Below are 23,106 nucleotides of genomic sequence, written 5' to 3'. Positions count from 1 at the left end.
TTAATGTGTAATACTGTAAAAGTAGGTACTAAGCACAACTGAACATATATTACATTAAAGTGCAACCGGAGTGTGTAAAATGCTCCATCCATCTGTTGTACTTACCTTTTCATTGTGTATAGTTTTCAATATTTATAAAATCATTTTTGATTCAAATAAATTACAAACTTTATACATATAGTAGATTACAAACTTCTGCGGTTATATTCTATGGTAAATTCAAGGGAAGATTGTGTTATATGAAGGTCATCTGAATATTCTACAATATGCTTGGTAACTAAATGTATAACTACGTAGATAAAACAATGTATCAAACTCTCCATGCATACCATAAACCAAGCAAGGAACAAATCTGTGCATGCATAGCATGAAGTCAATTAAAATAGAAATACAACTGTTGTCAGGATGTATATGGAATCACAAGGTAAAAAGCAAAACACTATAAACTTAAGAAGACTAACAAAAGGTGTATGAGGTGCAAAGACAAAGTAAAAGTAAGTGAAATGATACATAAAAATTATGTTTACAAGGTGCAAAAGAACAACGCCAAGTATGTGTAAAAGTGGACACCAATGGTAAGAGGAACTTTATATTCATTTTTCTTTGGATTACAGTTCAATATGACAGTCACCTTGACAAGCAGTATTTTGAATAATGCAAGTCAGGGATATCACTTTCAATTTTAAAATAAGCTGCATTTACACCAGATGTAACCAAAATTAGATTCTATATTTTCCATTTCTATCTCCTAAAAATTTGAATAAAGACCCTCCCATTTAAGTTGTACATAATAACCACTTAAAACCGAGATTGTAACCATCCACGAAAACCCCTAATGTATTTTGAAATTTGTAGAACGAAGAGAGCAAAACTAAGTACAGTCGACCCTCGCTATTCGCGGACTCGCCTATTTGCAGATTTTCCTATGGACCACGTATATCAATTATTTGTGAAAAATTCGCCTATTCGCAGTTTTTTTTCACCAAGAAATATTCACAAATTATTGTATTTTCATATTTTTGTGACTAGATAAACTTTTTGTGATAAAACTACATTATTAAAATGCTCATTTTTAGAGGATTGTTTTTGTGTTTAAGCCATCAAAATACGCACTTCTAAGCATTATTAGAGGGGTTTTAAGTATTCTTGGATTTTAGCTATTCACGGGGGTTACCCATTCCTATGAATATGGGGGTCCGCTGTACTATTATTACCACGGGTTCATCAGGCATGTGTACAACTTAAGGTAACAACCTATACAGGCAGTCCCCGACAGCATGACGATAACCGAAATTAAGCAATAATAGCACCAGTATCTGGTATTGGCGGCGATAACTGGGGATCAGCGCTGCTGTTAAGTGGGGATCAGCACCAATAACCGGATATCAGACCAGGTCGGTGCCGAAAATCCAGTTATTGTCATCGCTAGCTAGAAAAGCCCCATAAAACCGGATCCCCAGGAATCTAAGATGTTGGTCTACATCTATATCTTGTCATATTTAATACACCCTGTCCAATGCAATGCCATCAGAATTTCACGGTTCTTAGTACACAAAACTAATTCATTCTTGATTTTATAAGTTTACCTAACTACCGTACTTCACCTCCATATCAACTATACATATCGTGTTAATCATGACACTTCCCAGCTCTGCTTTTAATCTATATTCAGTCATTGTGTCCCTCTACTTAGTTTTCTAATAGTGTTAGCATTAGCGGTATCAGGATAGTATATCCTTTTTCACTGTTAAAACAAGTCTGATTCCAGAGTCAAAACATGTAACAATAAAAGAAAAAACTTCCATGAATTACTCTTTTACCTGTGCAAAACAACTACCAAAAACTTACCGGCATAAGTGCTGAAGACTTTGAATGTGCTTGAACCGAGACACAGGATGAAGAAGCTGTACCCGCATGGGACCCAAGACAGGTCGGCGGTGAAGGAAAAATAAATATCGGCCACTACGAGAATGCTCCACAGCATTTTCAATAAATTCTACAATGGTCTGGCTCTTGAACTTTGTGAACCCACCAAAACTGAAGTTACCTGAAGGAGGATAATTGATTATATTTTAATCACCCTAAACATTATCAATTCAAAATCTGCAAATATTCCTGTAAATTCATGTAATTTGGCCATCTCACATGAAAAACAATATAGACTATATTTCTAAAAATTTTAATAACAATAAAAAACTGATAATTTAAATTAAACAAAATGACTGATGGTTAACATCTTACCAGTTGCACACACCTGGACATAATATAGGTGAGAGGATAGAAAAATACATAACAGTTCACAATGTAATCAAAATTTGGTGTGAAGCACTATCTATTTTTTTTATTATAGACAAGGGTAAGAAGAACTACTAGTAGTATATATTTCTTATCATAGATAAGGGTATTTCCATTTGTTAAGAGAAATGTTACTGTCAAACAGTCACAGACAGTCACATACCAAATTAATCTGAAGATTACTTTTTAGATCTAATCTCTCGTCTCCTGATTGATTTGTAAACCTTGTTGCTTTTACAAGGTGGGACTATAATTTCTAGAAGACCAGGCTCCATTCTTTTTAATAAAGGTCTTAGAAAAGGGATGGACCAAAAAGAATGCCACCTGATCTTGTAAAAATAATAGTCCTACCTTGTAAAAGTAATGATGTTATAAAAATCAGCTAGGAGATGAGAGATTAGTTCTAAAATGTTAATAATCATAATAATAAATTTTATTTTCAGCTCAAGGCCATAATAAATTCTAACTAGAGACCTTAAGTGGTTACAGTAGTCAGGCCCAAAAGGCTAAGTACGAAAATTGAATGTAGCAAAACTATACTGATAATAATCACAGTAATAATGGAAAATACCGGTAATAACAATAGTATATAATAATAATGACAGATTCTGCAGATGACATTTTTGCAAAAACAGAGATTAAGTCATTTAGGGAACAACCGCCTCACTTTCCCATCTTCCCCACAATTTAGATCATATTGCCTCACTGCTTAGGATGCTTTGTATGAGTGAATTGCTGCTGTTTCGCAGTCAGGTGATCAGACTGGACATTTGTCACCTTGCAATTATTTTTAAATTGTCCAGGTGATTTTCTGTGAACATCTGTGTGGCAGAGTGGTAGAGAGGAGTGTTTGTGAGGCGTCTCAAAATGTCATTGAGAACAATAATAGGTAATAGTTCAGCAATTCTTTCAGTATGTAGATGCAGGTGTCGGTTGAGTGGTTTGCTTTAAATCCAAACTGGTTGTCAGAGGTGTGTAGTAAGGGGAGAAGTCTCACTAGAAGAACCGACTCAAGTATCTTGAACGTGATTGTTGTGATTATGATTACTATTAGCTGGTAATTGTCAGGGTCACCTGCATCTTTTAGCTTGTTTTTGATTAATAGTATCAAGTGAACTAAGAGTAGGGAGTCTGGAGGAAACTGGTGAATTATGAACGCACTGATTTTGTATATACAGGCAGTCCCCGCCTTATGAAGTTCGAGGTTAAAACGCTTTTCAATTATATTTATCAGAAATGATTTCCAGGTTTACGACACATGCTCCAGGGTTACATCGCTTACAACGCTGATCTGGCAGAAGAAATATGACTCCAAAAATGCAAAATAATCAATATTTGAAGGTTTTTTTTATGAGAAATGCAATAAGAATGCAGTTTACATAGTTTTTAATCTGCCCAAAGCATTAAAAATAAGGTTCTCTTAGGAATTTTGATGGTGTTCCGGCTTAGGACGATTTTCGGCTTACAACGTGTCTCAAGAATAGAACCCCCGCCGTAACCTGGGGACTGCCTGTACTTACCCAGTAATTATATCACTTAAGTTTTCTACTTGACAGCAGCCTAAATTCAAATTTCGCAGGTAGTGCTTCGATGGCTCAGTGTAGGTACACAGTGCCATCCCCCTACGGCCATAACAGGAACGACTTTGCTAATCCCATCATTCTGTTTTATGCATAATGTCCATCAGATGGGAGGCAGGTGGGCTCTGATCATATGATTACTGGGTAAGTATATACAAAATCTAAATTCATTATAAAAATATCATTTTGTACATGTGACTTACACAGTAATTATGTTGCTGATTCCACATTCAATGGAGGTGGGATCATGGATATATTATACTCCAAAGCATTAAATCATGCAATAAATTTGAAACAGAAAAGTTCTTAGCATTGGAAAAACAATGCTTGTTGTTCCTATGAATTAAGAGAGCTATGCAGATGAATACTGCCTCTGGTTGGTGTTGTCTTTAACTCATAGTGGCATGGCAGTAAAGCCAAGGGTCGCCTCCTACTTAAGGGGAACTTTGCAGCGAGGGGAATGGTCCTATGGCTAGCAATGTATGATAGGTGCCAACCCTTGCCCTGGGTACAGCACTAAAATAAAACAACCAGAAAACACTGACACCCTGACACCTACACTTAAAAAAAACGTCATGACACATCCACTGAGAGTGGTGGGTGGCTCCAGGTGCACTGTATCTCCTGGCTCTCCAAACTCAGATATGATAAGCAAAGATCATTTATGCCTCCGGTAGATCGATAGCAGAATGGGCTTAAGAGAGCAACAAATGACTGAAATCTAAGGTGGAAGAGGCTGTTCTTATATCCTTAGCTTTGCTCCCAACAAGGCCCAAAAGACACTCCACAACACTGTCTCTCTCTCACACATGAAACCCACATAAAATGGAAGACCCCACGTTTAGACAGAGGAAAAGACAAGCTCTTACTGTAACTTCCTAGGGTATGAATGGTCCTCGGATTCCTGTTGCAATGAAGGCTGGAAGTCCTTAGCCGTGTAAACAAACAGGAATGTACTTCTTGACGAACCGCTTCTTGTCGCTGAAAAGGTTGGTGCAGGGAGTAACTCTTCTGTTTGAGCTATCAGGGCAGGCGAAGTCTTCTAATTTTCACTCCAAATCGTGGTTAACAAATAGTAGTTGAACACTTATGAATCAAGAGGAAATATAAGATAAAAAACGGCTGTATTTGCCAGACCAATCATTCTGAATCATCGCAGTGGTCTATGTGTTAATTGTGACGAAGCTGAAGACTAAACAGGAACCATAAGCGAGAATCTAAAGCCAACCAGAGACATATGTCCGTAATGGTTGGGCAGATGTTCGAGTTAGGTGTTAACAGTCGATAGAGGAAAAACAAACTAGGACGAACAAGATCTCAGTGAGCAGCCAGCCACTCAACTCAATTCCGTGGGCTGTGTTGCCAGGTAGTACATTGAGTGCACAACAGATACACCCATGCAACTGCAGCTATTGAGTGCACAACTGCAAGTTACGTAATTGAAACACGAGACACAGCCACCCTCTTGTTTAGTGATAATGTCCAACCTGTGGCGTTGTCGTCAAGCAAAACCACTAGATGTCTCAAAGTCCCAATCAGAAACTTTTCATGTTATTACGAGCAACTCTGATTGGAATAGGGTACTATTTGTTTTGGTCACACACTAGGGCTAACTTGTCAGTGTGCGTCTATCACTCAGACGGTGTAACTGATAACAGATGCCTGCCACAAGAATATACAAGTACATTCGTAGGCTACTGCAGATCGAACGCCCACCACATTCTTCACTTAGAAAGAGAAAAAGAATGACTGGAGGCAGATAACCTTTATTCTTTAATGAAGAGAACGAACGAGATGCTAGCCCGATAGATTATACAGCGATAACAGGACACCGAAGACGACTAGTCCATGCTGAACTGGCAGTTCCCACAAACAAATGAACATACGTCTGGTGATATCCTAAGATAGAACCAGGAACATAGGCACTCGAATCCAAACTCTGGGGAGTACACTGTAGAATTCCTATTATTTCCTCTTCCATCACGGTGTAACCCAGGAGGGTGAGGGGAAAAAAAAAAAACAAAAAAAAAAAAAAAAAAAAAAAAAAAAAAAAAAAAAAAAAGTTCTAACCTACTCTTCTCGGAACTAGCAGGAGAGGGTGATAACAAGTGTGGTCATCAACTTGCAGTGATGATAGTAAAGTACGGACTTGGGAAAACTTATACGCCTCAGCGAAAAATGCTTCCAGAAGGGAGAGTATGGGCTCTCACAGACCAAACGGAGCCTTCTCTTCCTACAATTGGTTAGATCGCGGGAACACAATAGTTGAGTGGAGTTGAATGCTCCAAAAGATGGCGAGAACTTGCCACGTCTCGCCACACACATGTCTTCTCCGTGATCGAAAACCTCACGAAGAGGACTAGTATACTGCATGACTCAAGTGATATCCTAATAAAGTGGTAGGACAGGAGCAAACACAAGATCCTGTAGTGTCAATGAAGACCAACAAGAAGGCTGTCATCGACCATCTAACAGCCAGCGCCAAACTACCAACAGCTGGTGTCAGGGAAGGCGTGGAAAACTCCGGGTGCACTGGAGCATGGAAGTGTAGCTCCTCAGAAGGTGCAAAGCGCAGGGATGGAGATTGGTGCTCGACCAAAAATACACCAGATACTAGAGAGATCCGAGCCACTTCCTCTTCAATGGACACGTTGGTACTTCCACCTTTAAGAGCGTATATGAGAGTGGAGCAAGTCCACACCCCTGGCATGAAAGCCTGGGAGACTACTGGCTATCGAAAGCAAGAGGTCACTTACGAGATTGAACACCTAGGCGCTAGTACAGGACGCTCAAAATTAAAACTAATCCAGCTATGTTAAGTCAAAACCCATAAAAACATCACAAGACACCTTTTCAGTGGCTGTCTGCCGATACCTAGGAATAGCTACAGGTTCGACCCAGGGGGCAACTACTGGGGGCAACCCCTTGGACTCCCTTCGACTACCAGTATGTCCTCTCCTTTGCTGATCTTGGCTGTGAGAAGGAGCAGGACAGTGACTTCAAGTCTAGGAGATCCGAGGGACCAGATAGTCACCTCCTCTAACACACATCCAGAAAGACCCCTTTCTAGTGGCTGTCTGTCGATACTTGCGACCAACAAGCAACAGGTTCGACTGAGGAAGCAACTACCTGTATGTAACCCCCTGACCTCCCTTGGACCTTCTTGAGACATATAAGGACCAAAATTTTCACCTTTAAAAACATCAAGATGTTGAAATAGGCAGGTAATCCTGTAAGCCACTTTATGTTTAATTTTGCATGGAAGTTTGTGGGAGATGAGGGGGTTAGAGTCCACGAGAAACTTGATTCCCTCCACTATGGTGTCTAGCGTCATCGATGAACACAGATTGTGAATTACTACGTGACATCTCTTCTCGGGTTTCAGGCAAGGTGAACCATGATTGTTGGGATTCAGTTCAGTGGGCAAACGAGAGGTTCTTCTCTTTTTTCTACTTGTTTGTGTCTGCCAGCCACCAGACCCCTCATGATCAATCTCATCCACATCCACAATGGGGGATTTGGGGGAGAGATAGGGTTGGGAGATTCACGAGGGCCAGTGATTTTCACTGAAGATATATCTTCTGCCAGAGGCAATGGGGAGGGAGGAGAGGTTGGGAGTCCAATGGTCCCCTCAGAATGGTCTATACGTAAAGGGGGGAACTTCAACTGAGGGAGAGAGGCCAGTTGACACCTGGGTGGGTATGGCCATCTTGACTTCATGTTGCACTCTCCCTTCTCCCGTGTTGCTGGGAGGTGAGGAAATAATGGATGCCGAATTCAAAAGTGTCTGGTGGCTTTCTATACGTCTCTAAATTTTACTGCACTACTTTGATTGCATCTCAGATCCAGGCAAAATTGTTATCTGTTTCCATGGTTTTAAGACTGTCTAGGGATTTCTGTAATCCTTTGATAACATCCCAGATTCTTTAAAATTTGATTTGTTTCCTCAATTTTTCCGAGTTTTTTCCAATTAATTCTGAGAGGGATTTTGCAGTTTGGAAGGCATTTTCTGCCGTGTGGTACACCACAGGTAGGCTTAGATCAGCAGGCCCCTTTGGAGGCAGATTGTAAGGGTCATCGGTCTAGATTTCCACCGAGCAGGTCCTTAGCCACTTAAGAGATATATGATATTTTCTTGTGAGAAGACAGGTTTTTTGCAGATTGCTCCTTGAGGATGTTTTCTGGTATCAGATCTTTGCATTTTGTATATGCAATGTTAATTTCCTCATCAGAGAAGACATCACTGATAGATTGCATAGCACTTGACGTCGGAATGGTTTGATTGGTATCGTACAAAGTAAAGACAATTGTTCGCGAGTATGGTATTTGTGTGTGGGGCATACGCAACATTAGGTGTCAGGGTTACTTATGCAACAGTTGGAGGTTGGTCAGATGACATTTCTGTGATGAAATGAGCGCCAAGCATTAGCACATAAACTGCACTCTTTTACTCATTTCCCATGACCAATAGGCCTCAAGTAGCTGTAATTTGAAAGATTTCAAAGGCACTGATTGGAGCAGAATGTATATTAATATATCTGCAATTACACACCGGGTATTACATACACACACTACTAACACATTGCCTATTATAAGAGGTATAATCACCAAGGGTGAAAAACCCTTCTTTTTTGTAAAGAAACGCGAGAGACCTTCAACACGTCTGCCCCACACAAACATAAGTAACATTTCTCTTGGTTAATTGAAAACCCTTATCTATGACAAAAAATGCAGTATTTCTTCACACCAAATTTTGATTACATTCTGAACCATTAGATATTTTTATTTCCTCTGATCCCTCACTTTTCTGAGACCTGTATTAAACAGGGATAGTATGATGTTTCCCATTTTAACAGCCCCGTAGGGGGGTAGTGCTGTCAATGCACCTCATGAGGTGCAATGTACACATTACTTAAGGTTCTTTGCAGCCTCCCCTCGGGCCATAGCTGCAACTCCTTTCATTCCATTTACTGTACCTCCTTTCATATTATCTTTCTTCCATCCACCCTTTCCTAACAACTGATTCATAATGCAACTGTGAGGCTTTCCTTCTGTTGCATCTTTCAAACCTTTTCACTGTCAGTTTCTGTTTCAGTGCTGAATGGCCTTAGTTGCCCCAATGCTTGGTATTATCCCTAAAATCTATAAAATCAAATAAAATAAAAACCTATTTTAACAGCCTTTGCATACAAAATTGACATTTGGTTCACCACATTCATTTTCCTGATGTTATTAAAACTGTTTTCTCTCCTTTGAGACATTTCATGGAAAAAAAAAAGTACACAAAAAGGTAAAAGTCTTAACTGCATGTAATACCTGTAGAAATTTTTCTAGTACCTGTAATATTTATGGAACATTATTCTAATAACTACTATTATGCATCATAGTACTTGCCTTGGTCATGTTCTATTCTGACATGACGGATGAAGCCATTGAGCTTAAAAGTTAATGAGAATATGTAATGGTGGTCGGATGAATCACGCACAATAAACGACCCATCAGGCTCGTTAGCTAAAACTTTCTCAGCTGCCTCTCCACTTATTGGACCCCAGTACCATCCACACTGTTATAAAAAGAAAAATAGCATTTGGTCACACACCAGATAACAGGATAACCTTTCAACATTACTAAAAAGAATATTTTTTGTAATATACCTTGTTAGTAATCTTAGAGCCTACTTTGACAACCTGCTAATTCTAGAAAATGCTAAAGCAACCTTGAGAGGTTCAAATCTATCCACTAAACAGTCTGGATAGAATCTAGCTACCTGTGGGGGCAAGCCAGCCTCAATGGGTGCCGGTCCCAAGCGCAGATAAATAGGGAGGGTTGGTGTCAGGAAGGGCATCCGACTGTAAAAACCCACGCCAGAACCAATTAAATGAGTCGTGATATTGATGAGAATAGTGCTAGGGCATACTCCGTAAACGACGCACAGACACATCGCCCTAACTCTGTGACAAGGCGAGGGCTACTGCATCATGAGCGGAAGAAGCGAGCTCTAAATATTATCAGAATAGGCCAGCTCAATATTGGGTCTATGACAGGAAGAGGAAGAGAGTTGGCGGAGTTGATGAGGATAAAGAGAGTGGATATTTTGTGTGTGCAGGAAACTCGATGGAAGGGTAATAACGCTAAAGAACTGGGGGATGGCTACAAGCTAATCTATAGTGGAGCAAATGAGCAGGGTAGGAATGGCGTTGGTGAAGTGTTGTTGGGGGAAATGAAGAATGCAGTGATGGAAGTGAGTAGAAAGAATGACCGCATTATGAGAGTGAAGATATGTTATGGCGGGGAAACAACGAACATCATTAGCGCTTATGCTCCACATGTGGGCTGCACAGAGGAAGAAAAGAGCCGTTTTTGGAACGAAATGAGTGAGGTAACGCAAGAACTGGAAGAGCAGGAGAGGACTGTAGTGGGGGCAGACTTTAATAGACATGTCGGAAATGAAAAGGATGTAATTGAACGTGTGCATGGAGGACATGGGATTGGGGAGAGAAACCCAGAAGGAGAGAGTATAGTAGACTTTGCCGTGTCCTTTGATATGGCAATAGTGAACACATTCTTCAATAAGAAGAGGGAGCACTTGATAACATACAGGACTGGCGTTAGATGCACACAAATAGATTACCTCCTTTACAATAGACCAAGGCTGGCGGAAGTTAGGAATTGTAAAGTTATCCCAGGTGACCACGTGGCCCCCCAACATAGGCTCCTTTGTATGGATTTAAAGATGAAAAGAGAAAAGAAAACGAATGGGGTAAAAAAAATCAAGTGGTATAAATTGTTAGAGAGGGATAATGATAAGAAGAGAGAGTTCAGGAGAAGAGTGCTGGGAGAGGTTGATCTGGGAATTGAAGATGTGGGAGATTGGTGGAGGCATAACGCATCAGTGATTAAAAGACATGGAAAGGAGATACTAGGGGAAACATCTGGAATAGTATGGGAGGAAAAGGAGAGCTGGTGGTGGGGAGAAGAGGTGGGGGAAGTGGTGAAGGGTAAAAGGGAGGCAAAGAAGAGATTTGAAGAGTCACACCTGGAGGAGGACAGAGAAAGATTAAGAGAAAGAAACAAAGAAGTAAAAAGGGTGGTAGCCCAAGCTAAGGCAAGGGCATATGAAGAGGTTTATAATGAACTGGAAACCAAGGAAGGGTTGACTAGGATGCTCAAACTGTCAAAAGTAAGAAATAAAAGAACAAAGGACATCACCCATATTAAGCAAATGAAAGATAGGAATAGTATGGTCATAAAAAAGGAAGAAGACATCCTGAAAAGATGGAAAGAGTATTTCGAACAACTGCTAAATGAAGAAAATGAAAGACTTGTAAGAGAGGATGGACAAGTAAACATGGGAATGGTAATGGGGATATCTAGGGATGAAGTGATACGAGCCTTAAAAAGAATGAGGAATGGGAAGGCAACAGGACCTGACTTAATCCCAGTCGAAGTTTGGAAAGCCTTAGGAGAGGAAGGGGTAGACATCTTTTATGATCTGATGGTAAAAAATATTCGAACAGGAAAAGATACCAGAAGAATGGCGGGAAAGCATATTGATACCTATATTTAAAGGTAAAGGTGATGTCCAGGAATGCAGTAATTATAGAGGTATAAGACTAATGTCTCACACGTTGAAGATTTTGGAAAGAATAATAGATAGCAGGCTGAGAGAGGAAGTTAGAATAGGGAAGGAACAGTTAGGATTTATGAAGGGAAGCGGCACAACGGATGGAATATTTTGCATAAGGCAGCTAATGGAGAAATTCAGAGAAAAACAACGAGACCTGCATCTAGTATTCATAGACCTTGGAAAGGCCTATGACAGAGTGCCGAGGCAAGAAATATGGAGATGTTTGAGGGAGAAGATGGTGCCGGGAGATGTACAGGAATGTGTATACTAGAGTGAGGAGTAGTGTTGGAGAGATGGATGGATTTGAGATAGGAGTTGGATTACACCAGGGGTCAGCACTTAGCCCATTCATCTTCAACATCGTGATGGATGTAATGACCAGGGATGTTAGAGAAGCAGTGCCATGGTGCATATTATACGCGGATGACATTGTGTTGTGTTCAGAGGGGAGGGAGGAGTTGGAGGGGAGGTTGGAGAGGTGGAGAGCAGCACTTGAGGAGAGAGGAATGAGAATAAGCAGATCAAATACCGAATATATGTGTTCCAGTATTACTGAGGACGGTGGAAGTAGCATAAGATTAGGTGGGGAAGATATAAAGTACAGAAGTTCAAGTACTTAGGGTCCGTATTAGAGGATAGTGGAAGTATGGACCAAGAGGTGAGACACCGAATTCAAGCAGGATGGAATAACTGGAGGTCTGCATCAGGGGTCCTCTGTGACAAGAAGGTCCCTCTGAAATTGAAAGGAAAGTTCCATAGGACGGTGGTCAGACCAGCAATGTTATATGGAACAGAAACAGCAAGTATGAGGAAAACAGAGAAGAAGATGGATGTAGCAGAAATGAGAATGTTGAGATGGATGTCGGGAGTAACAAGGGAAGATAGGATTAGAAATGAGTATATAAGAGGATCGACAAAGGTAGCTGAAATATCGAAGAAAATACAGGAAGGAAGGCTTCAATGGTATGGACACCTGTTACAAAGGGAGGAACGTCATGTTGGAAGACATACGATGGAAATGGAAGTGCAGGGTAGAAGGAAGAAGGGAAGACCAAGAAAGAGATGGCGTGATTGTGTAGGGGAAGATATGGAATTGAAAGGTATAAATGAGAACAAGGCACAGGACAGAAATCGATGGAGACGACTCATTCTCAATGGCAACCCCATATAAAAAATAGGTTTAAGCTAGGAAGAAGAAACAGTCTGGATAGTAAAAGCATAGATTTTTTTATATTTGTCAAGCATTAGGTCTCACATAAGTAAGTTTTTATAATCATTATAATAAAATGAAAATTAATAAAGCCAAACTTAAGTGCAACAAAAATACAATGTTTTTATGACACAAACTATTTTTTCATACAAAATCATTAGTAATTATATTTTTCTTTAAATCTGTGTTATATTTTTCTTTAAATCTGTGGACATGAAATTCCAGTCATACCTATATCAGTCAAAGACCCCCCAATCTATATTCTTACTCTTGTGCAAAACACGTTATGATAACTATGATTTCACTGGGGAGCATCATGGCAGAGGAGGAGATATCAGATGAGATATGCTTAACAGAGGGCATACAAGATAGTACACTTGGTACAAAAGAATACAAGGAAGCATCTGTAGAAGGCGTTGCTGTAAAAAGCTTGTAGAACATTTGGAGTGAAAAGAACTAATAATCCAGCAACCAGTCCTGCCACATCTCATAAACAGCGCAAAGCAGTGCTGCCCATGACAAGAACACAGGAGTCTTAGGCTTTTGTCCAAAGACGATGTGAAAGAGCTCTATATATGTCCAGGACAATCCTGACAAGTATGCTGAGACATGTGGAACTACCCTGCATGCCATAAACAAACATATTATGCAAACAACATTAAGGGCTAACTGAACATACAAACCTCCACTCATTGAAGCTCTGCTCACTGGATAAAAATATCTAATTTTTAAAACATCTTTAAAACTATAAGTAATAGAAAGAGGAATAACATTTTTTCATACAGACTTTTTAATACAAACAAGCATGACCCAAAAAATGATGCCTGAACATTTGATGGTCCTGTCACTTGTACAAACGTTTTTATCTTGCATAAAACAAAAATGTACTTAACAGTATTAGGAAATTTACTTCTTGTCGGATACAAATCAATTAATTATACCTGTTAGCTTCTTATTCAATTAGGATTAGTTTCTTATTCAATTAGGTTGACAAAAATTACCCTCAACAGTAAAAAATCTTGCATATAGACACCAAGATTTCTTCCTGTTTGACATGAATTATAAAACTGACAATGATTCATATAACCTTTCTGACAGAGTATATTGCACTTTCTTTATTAATAAGAAAACAAAGATGCCTCAGCTGCTAGTTAATATGTTTATATAAAATGGTACAGATTTGGTCCCCAAATATTTTTTACTCAATTGTAAAAGATGAGCAATTAAATGGGTACCATGAAAATGCCAGAAAGACTTTCTAAACAGGTGACAGTACCATAGATATTTGGGATCTATTAACCCACCAATAATAAAACAAACTCAAATTATGGCTTACTGCTCAAGAGCTTAGGAGATAATAATCTTTTACTCTCTATGAAGATTTTGACAAATAGGATTACTTTTCTTAGGTTTACTTAAAAATGAAAAACAAAATTATCAATTCAAAGTAAATTAATATCTATAAAAAAATGTAACAATGAAGTATGAATTCTATTTCCAAGATGATAATAAAGCATGATAAATTTTTTCTCCTTTATTCGTGTTGAAGCCTCTTGTTCCGTTATAAAACGCAAGTAAAATTATGTACAGTGGACCCCCGTATTCGCGTTCTCCGGATTGGCGGACTCTCACATTCGCGGATTTCTCTTGGGAAGATTTCCCTGCATTATTCGCGGAAAATTCGTCTATTCGCTGTATTTTTCAATCAGAAATATCTACAAATTTTAGGGGTTTTTTTTATCAATTTTATCATAAAATGCACTTTTTGTGATAAAACTTAAAAAAACCAGCTATAAAAATTTTTAGCGGTTTTTTCTAGAGTTTTAACTAACGAAAAAGGAGGTTTTAAGGATTTTTATAGGGATTCCAACTATTTGCGGGTTCTAACTATTCACAGGGGGGTCTGGTACGCATCCCCGCGAATACGGGGGGACCACTGTATATGTTTTACTTTTTCTGTAATTATACCTGGTTCAATGATTATGTTTGGATGGCCTCTCCTTTCCTGAGTAGATGAGTTAAGCACTGCCCAGTACCCTTCAAACATCATCCAAATTTTATCTCGCATGAAAATGTTTGATGAATATTTTTTTTATTTTCTGTGAATGTCATCACTTGATACCATCAGAATCTACAGCGATGAAATTTGCATTTGGTGGCATTATCAATTTCAAAATGCCAGTGACAGAGAGGAAGAAATGACAACAGTCCAGTCTTGAAAGTGGCTATATGGATGATGTTGGTGGAGTCTATAGGCATGAATGCAATTCTTTGTATCATACTTAACATGCTAACAATTACTATGGTGAATGGAGTAAGGGATTTTTAATGCCCATATATACATAAAATAATGTGATTTCAAACCGGGTATTTGTATGAAGAAAGAGATATAAGAGACAACGTACACTATTGATAAATCTGAGTATTCTATTGTTAGAGTTAAAATTTACGACATTTTTCTCAGTATTCCATTGTGAGAACTAAAATTTATGACATTAACAAGAACAACATTTCTCTGAGTATTCTATTGTTAGAGCTAAAATTTATGACATTGCACAAGAACAGTTTTTAAAAAAGTTAAAATGTGATTTCTTAGAAATTAGGGATTCTAAAAAGATGTGGTTATAAAATATGTAAAGTCATGGCTGAAGGGCAGAGAACTGTACGTAATACAAATGGAGAAGTAGTGTCCAAAGGTTGGTAAGAAATGCATTCTGAGTCTATACAACACAGATGAGATGGAGCAATGAGCATTCACTTAGGGAATTAGTGGATATGGAAATAACATGCCTACATCATTAAAAACATCCAAGGGCATAAATGAAGACCTGGACCAGATTGGGGGATATTTGTGCAGAACCTTCACAGGTTAAATCTTGGCAATACAAATTTTTAATACAAGTATTTAATTTCTACACATCGCAATCATGAATTTATTAATATTAAGTGTCATTTTGTGCAAATTTCAAGATTAAAATACATTAATTCAAAATAAGTCACAGCAGTCAAGATTTATGAGAGTTTAACTTGATTCTAAAAAATAAACAATAATGCATTATGTACTACTTACATCCTTCACTTTTTCAATGATTGAAGCAAAGTCACATCCCTCTTCCTCTCTACGTTCTGATCCACTTCCACTATGGTTTGTGGCTGTTCCTGATGCCGTTGTGTTGGATACTTCTGACTGACTCTTCTCATCACTACTAGGCTGAAGGGGCAAAGGAGGAAGAGCCCGGTTGGTAACAATAGCTGGAGAACGTGAAGTGATGTTGTTAACCACCGGGGCCTGAGCTGGTATGATTTGTGGATCATCGGGTTCAGTTCGATGATTACCAAGGCATGAAAGGAGCCCTGTATTAATGCCATTGGATGTACGATGATTACTGTGTTGGTTATGGTGGATTTTGGTTATGGTTGTAGAAGCAGCATGGTTAGGTAATGAACTTGAGGTGGGGCAGCTGGCAGGAGGCATAACCCCATTGCCTGCAATATCTGAAAATCCCTGAGTTGCAGTCTCTACACAGCTCCCATTTTTTAACCTAGTGCTGCTGGATTTCGTTCCTTTTTTGAGACCAAATATAGTAATGAGTGTATTGCGTATATTACTCGATATGCTCCTTCCTTTCTTTCGATTATCTTCTATACGCATGTACGAATTGTCTTTTCTCTTGCACGACTTCATTGACGTAAATGGAATTATTCTGCATATTTTAGACTGCTCAGGTGCAACTTTCACCTCCTGTTGGATTCTGTGGTTTTTATTACAATTTATGGTATCATCAGACTCATGAAAAGATTTTCTAACTTCTTCTAAAGTCATATGAATAGGTTCTCTTTCTTCTTTATTAGATCCATGCTTTGGAGTCATGCTAAGAGCACAGCCAATATTACTGGGAACACTATGCCGCTTGCTTACCCTCAGAATCTCACCACCGCTGACTGATCCAGTTGACTGACCAGAATGCTGTCTACTTCGACTAATACCACTTTCCTTGAGCTGTTTGGAACTACTACTACTCCCTTGATCATGACTATTGGAAACCTTCTTCAAACCTCCTCCTACATTCAAAATGTTTGCAGCATTCACAGCAGCACTGTGCTTTGCATGTCTTCTGTGATGCCTCTTCTTGGGTTGAAGCATCACTGCTTTCGGGTGCAATATCTGTCCTTCATTTGGCTTGACTACATCTACTGGAACTGCATAGATATCCCCATCAAGGGGAACATTATATATGTCGCTAACGTCACTATGTGGTGTCTTGGAAGTAGGAAAAAGCAAGGCGTCATGGGAAACTGCACCGGTGATCAGGTGGGAATCATCCATGCGGGGACCAGAACTAACAAGAGAGTCATGAGAGAAAGATAGGCTGGATCCTAAAGATGATCTTGAATGGGGTCTATGTGAAGGACTGTATGGCAACTCTGGTGTCCAACATAATCCAGGGCTTCCACAAGATAATCCAAGAAGTGGAATACTAGACTTGCGGTTAGTTTTTCCACTCCCTCCCACCCACCAACTACTTTCTTTTTTCTGATATTCCTCTCGGCACTGCTCCCTCTGACACTGACCTGAACATTTGATTGACCACCCAAGAGAACAGCTTACAGCCAGTGCCTCTTCTAATATTTGTTTGACAAAAAGGGAGGCAAACTTATCAATCCAAACACATCCCTCCCTTGCCATTCTATCAACATCACTGCTATTGGTATCTAAACCACTCAATTTTTTGGTCTTCTTCGATTCACATTTCTTATCAAAATTACCAGGTAACACAGACTGACAATCTTTTATACTTTTTTTCTTATCATACAATACATCACCATTTACACTAAAATCTGTAAGAGACTCGTCACTATGCAATACACACTGACTGCTTAAAGAGTACTCTTTCAGTGTATTAGTCAGTTCATTCTTTCCATCTTTCTCACTATTCGGCCAGAAAGGGCCTGGTTTAGATTTTAGGGCACTAGGGTGAAACGGTATCACAGATGAAAAAGCTTCCTTGTGGTGGTTGCTGCTGTCTCTTGGAGAGGAGGAGGTTTGCCAAACACACTCCATTTCTATTGCAGGGGATGTCATAATGCCTACACTTGTTTCAGTAGGCGGCAAGATGTGGTGGTGCTGCTGGGTGGGACTATGCTGGTCATGTATTGAGTGAACTGAGGAGCTATTATGGCACAAGGACATTGGAGGGCTCTGATGACTTGGAGTTGGACTCTGTCCTGGAGAAGAGGGACTATGATTGGAAGAAGACGAATTAAACAGTAGCACTCTTGGGCTATTCTGTGGGGAAGAAGGGCTGTGATGAGATGTGGATGCACCTTGGGAAGTGGTAGGGCTCTCACTGTGGGGCCAAAGTTCTGGCAAAACTTCCAGGCCAGCTGGATCACCATCTAAAGAGCCAAGCCATACCTCACTTGTGCCACTGCTTATGCTACTTCCAGCCTGTAATACAACAAGAAAAAACAAATAAGATGTTTATTACATTTCCCATCTTGTTGCCCTTTGTGATGGTAATCTTAGGACTGTTTAATCTGATTATACTTGATCATTGGATATTTTTTTGGCTATTGTTAACTATAACATTATCATAATTAACTACTTCAACTAAACCACTGACACAACTGTACAAGTAGACATCATTTAAATTAGTATAACGATAAAAGATAGTTTATTGTTGTCATCAATTGCATCACATCTTCAAAAAACAGATAAGGTCAAATAAATTTATGATGGATGAAAAGACTAATAATGATACTTGGTAAGTGGCTCCACACAACACATAGTACTTTATATTTTTGTAAAATTTTGGCATCACACAACAATACTACTACTACTGTTGCAATGTAACAAATAAATGCTTTACTGAAAAAAATACACACTTTTCACGATCAATTGTTTTAAAAATTATCAGTTTCCACACAACTACAAAACAGTTGTATACTCTTGTTTATATGATACAAAACAGGTTTTTCCATACAAAGCCTTTACAATGTAAAATTTAAATATGCCTTATTGTTACTATTGCAGAAATCCCAATTGCATAACTCATATTAGTCAGGAATTGGAGGAATACCACTGCACATGCTCCATTTTATCTATTGATGCCATCTTCACTCCTCACTTTTTTATAACATGAAAAGGAAGCAAATCTGAGGAACGGAGATCGGGACCCCCAATAAGATGAATGGGTTTCTTACGGGGAAAAAACTTTAGAGCACTATTATATGACTCTTGTTCCTACACAATATACAAACCCTTGGTCCTTTACAATAGGAAGACTCACTTATTGGAGCTGCTACTCCTGGTCAAAAGGGCGGGAGGAGCGCCCTGCCCCTGACAATTTGATTGGAGTATAAGAACTGCAGGATCAAGAGTCATACCGCTGGGCCTTTATGAACGAGTGAGGAAATGTAATTCATATGAAAAAAGCTAGGAAGAATATTAAGAGTAGGAGGCATTAAGACAAAGATCTGAAAAGGGTTGCCTTATTGCCAGTCTCTCCTTCCTTCCCTTGCTAGAGGAAGGAACAGGATTGCATCCATGATTTTAACAAGAAAAATAGAAGGGAAGCTCAATATGTAGACTTACAGCATCAGAAGCCAGTCCAGCAATTGTAGGTTTGAGTCCTATTCTCAGCCTGAAGGAAGAAAAGTAGGAGGAGGAGGAAAGGCCAGTCACTCTCAAATCCTTCTCACCTCTAGAACCACACATCTTATGCGAGGTGCAACTTATCCTCTTAAAGGAGTCAGGTAAGAAAACACAACTTGTTGAGCAGCCACGACATGTCCAAGGAAAAAAGGTTCCAAGGACTTGTGGGTAGAGACCCAAAGGTAGAAAAACATAAATGTGGTCTTGATGAGACCACATCTATCTTCCATTCCGACATATTCTTCATATGCAAGGAAAGGACTAAGCCACTGATACTGTGCACTCTCAGGGAAAGTGTACAGTTGATGTCGTTGCCAGTTGCAGAGAACTTCCTCCTGATCTTCTCGCAAAACCAGGAGAAAGACGTGTCCTTAGACGCTTCTCCCTTGACGAGTCAGTACTGGAGAAAGGTTATCAACATCCATGTTAAGGATGTTGAGTCTTCCGAAGGTACAGCAACACACTAAAATGATAAAGTAATGATTGATCTGGATCATCAATTACAAAGTCCAAGGCGCAGAGGATCATGAAGGACTCAAACATGTCAACAGATGCCGAATGATTCAGAGTTCATTACTACATCCGAGACATTGATACCTGCCTTTTGAAGGTGATACTGAAGAAGATCCCTGCAAATCATCTATCCTCTTCACCAATGCTGGAGAGAGACAAGATGCATTCTTGAAAAATAAAACTGTCTGATGATTCTTGCAAGAGCAAGAGTTAAATGTCGTCCAGAGGTCTGAGGTCCCTGTGATGTCAAGACAGATAAGTTTCTCATCAGTAGTTGAATCTCGACTGAGGAGAAACAATACTACTTATAAGAAAGACTAGAGAGAATGTGGACCTACGTCTTTCACAACTAGATCAGAGAGAAGTAACTCTTGCAATTCTGACCAGAGAAAAAGTCCTATCAATGACACCAACCAGTAAAGACTACTCCAGTCTCTGGAATGTTACAGAGGACTGAAAGAGAGTATCCAGCTATTTCCATTGCTGCTGGCAAGATAGCCTATGTTTGCAAGGAAAGACACTGAAGGTTGGGTCAAGAAAGAACTCCTCACACTGCCTTGGAAGCAGAGTTGGCAAGTTGGGTGACAGGCGAAGACTTCCATCATTAATTTTCAACTCAGGATGAACAATGTTAGTTAAACACCTTATGAATTAGAAAAATGTAGAGAAGACAAAAACTGTCGAGTTTGTCTGAAAAAATCATTCTGAGTCATTGCAGTGGCCCATGGGTCAGGTGCAATAGAGCTGAAGACCTACAGACTTCTCTTGTATTGGGGGTAAACAGAAAGATGATAAGGAGTCTACTGAGACTTATCTCATCTTGAGGAGTCTCTCAAGAGCGTGCGTGGAGCAAGAGATAGTAACCCTAAATGAGAGTCAAATACTGCCCCTAGAGGCCTTAGGGATTTGCGATGGCCAAACAAAGAGGTTCCTCATTCATAGTTAATCCTCGACTGAGGAGAAACAATACTAAGACGAACAATCTCTCTATGAAAAAGCAGTACCCTGCCCTCACTCGACTCTGGAGACTGAGTTGCTTGCTAGTACATTTCATCTTGAAATGTGTTTGGCTGATAGAACTATTAAGTGCAAAACAGTTACCCTTGAGCACCTGCATGTCAACTGCAACAGGAGGGAAATGAAACCCTCTTGTTTGGTGATAAATGCCACTACTGTGGTGTGGTGCCTAAAAATAAAATCGTGAAACTCTTGGGAGGCCCACAAGGCTGCCTTGAGTTTCAGGATATTGATGAGAAGGTACTTATTGTCTTGGTCACACATGTTAAGACAATGGTCCTACAGGTATGAACCTATTGCTCGGTCAGTGCATACAATAACAGACACGCCGCAAAGAGAATATACAAGTATATTCAAATGCTCCTGTTGATCAAGCACCAGCCTAATTCCTTCATAATTTGAGAGGAAAAGGATTAAGGACTGTAAGCAGACCTCTTTCGTTCTTTAGTAAAGAGATTAAAGGCGAAACTGTCTCGAAGGGAGGCTTCTACGGCGATAACAGGGTAACAAAGACAACTAGCTCTTAGTCAAATTGGCTGTTCCTGAAACGAAAAAACAGGAGGGGCAGAAGTTCTATGGAAAATGGCTGAGACCTGGAAGAAAGCAGGCACTGTGTATTTCTCCTGAAGGATACCTGCTACCGGGTCTCGGTTATGTCGCATCAAGTCCAGAGACTTGACAGACAACTCTTCTTTCAAGTATCAGCAGTAGGAGAATGCCTGTAAGAGTGTTCTTCTATGTTTTTCCTTCTTCCCCATTAGAAAGAAGGTTGGAAGAGAAACACATATGTGCACTCTCTCAGAAGAGAAAGAAGAAGGCTGGCTACTTTACATTCATCCTTTGCAGCCTGAGACTAGGGCTTGTCTGAAGGACAAGGCAGAACCAAATATAGGTTTGTTCCTAAGGGTTGAGACGACTTCGGACTTAAGAAACTGGAGATCCGAATTAGGACAACGTCCCTTTTCTTAGTACCAGAAATGCCCACAGGTTGCTGACTGGTGCTGGGTAGGAATGAAATCTCATAGGGGACTGTGTGATTGAAAACCATAACAAGTGTCCTACAAGCTTGTAGTCTCTTGTTGTGAGAGGGAATACCCTTCGTGGCAATGAGAAACAGCATGAGACCCAAGATTGGTAAAGAAGAATTGCTCCTGTCACAGCAACAGAGGGGAAGAGAGCTTGATTGGGCGTCTTGAAATTTGAAATGAACTCCTTGTCCAGAGAAAAGGTATTCATCTAGTTGAGAATGCCATCACAAGATTATTCAGAGGGGGAGCGACGGTCCTATTCCCGAGGTCAACGTGCCGACGAATCAATGCAAAGATCTATGCCGAGTGAAAATCGAGGGTATTCTCATCTAAAGAAAACCTGTGAGTTTTCCCAAGGTGTGAAACTCAATTTCCTCTCCTTAAAGGGTGATTCAACAGGACCCAATGAAAATTTCCTTGACTAATCGAGTGTATGACGAGATGAGACATGGATCGATCTCAAAATACTAACTTTTGTAGCCGAATTCTCAGAACAACCAAAGAGGTCAAGAGAACAGGTAAGGAGAAAGTGCATTCCTACCTGTCCTGTTAGAAAAACCAGCAGGAGGGGTAGTTCATGGTTGATCATCAACTCGTGATGACTGCATCACGGGGAAGGAGGATGCTTATGCCATGGCAAAGCACCAAACTGAGAAGAGCAAAAGTTCTCCTGGCCAGGGCTGAGTGCTTGATTCAGTTGAACCAAGTGAGTTGACCAGGTCATGTAACGTGACTAAGAACAGTATACTCATCTGCTAAGAACTATCGCTCTCCTCCAATACACATGCACTAGTCTCCTTTGAGGCTGAAGCCCTTTGAGAAGAAAGTTCAAAGTCCAAGACACAAGGATGGAGCCTGACTAAGCACTTAAAAGTGCTGGCAGCCAGTGTTGAAACATGTAAGTGTCTTGACACTTCTCCCACTGTGTTCCCAACCGGACTGGAGAGCAAACTCCCCCATACTGGTTAAGAAATGCCCAAGATTCCATAAAATCCCAGGCAGTTGATATAACACCAGCTGAGCACTCATGATTCTAAATAATCTGAGTGCTCAGTGAGCTCTCGAAGTTCCAAGGAATTTGAGTGCTCGGAGAAAACCCCAAGTCTCATAAAAATGATCGTCGAGAGCGGTCTTACATCAACTTCTGAGCACTCGCAATTCAAAGGAATCTGAGTGCTCAG

General features: G+C 39.9%; 1 protein-coding gene across 4 annotated transcripts in view; it reads right to left on the bottom strand.

Annotated features, from left to right (window-relative positions):
* The window catches only part of LOC135210883 (uncharacterized), a 133,060-nt gene that overhangs the window by 7,769 nt on the left and 102,185 nt on the right, over positions 1-23,106 (bottom strand). For all 4 annotated transcript variants that reach the window (XM_064243810.1, XM_064243812.1, XM_064243809.1 and 1 more), the window contains 3 exons: positions 15,783-18,161; positions 9,270-9,438; positions 1,849-2,047 (listed from right to left, as the gene is read on the bottom strand). In XM_064243810.1, the coding sequence (XP_064099880.1) occupies positions 1,849-2,047; positions 9,270-9,438; positions 15,783-18,161 (2,747 nt within the window). The remainder of the gene's footprint in view (positions 1-1,848; positions 2,048-9,269; positions 9,439-15,782; positions 18,162-23,106) is intronic.

This window comes from Macrobrachium nipponense, chromosome 4, assembly GCF_015104395.2.
Source record: "Macrobrachium nipponense isolate FS-2020 chromosome 4, ASM1510439v2, whole genome shotgun sequence".
Taxonomy (NCBI): domain Eukaryota; kingdom Metazoa; phylum Arthropoda; class Malacostraca; order Decapoda; family Palaemonidae; genus Macrobrachium; species Macrobrachium nipponense.
This window is presented reverse-complemented; position numbering and strand designations above follow the sequence as displayed.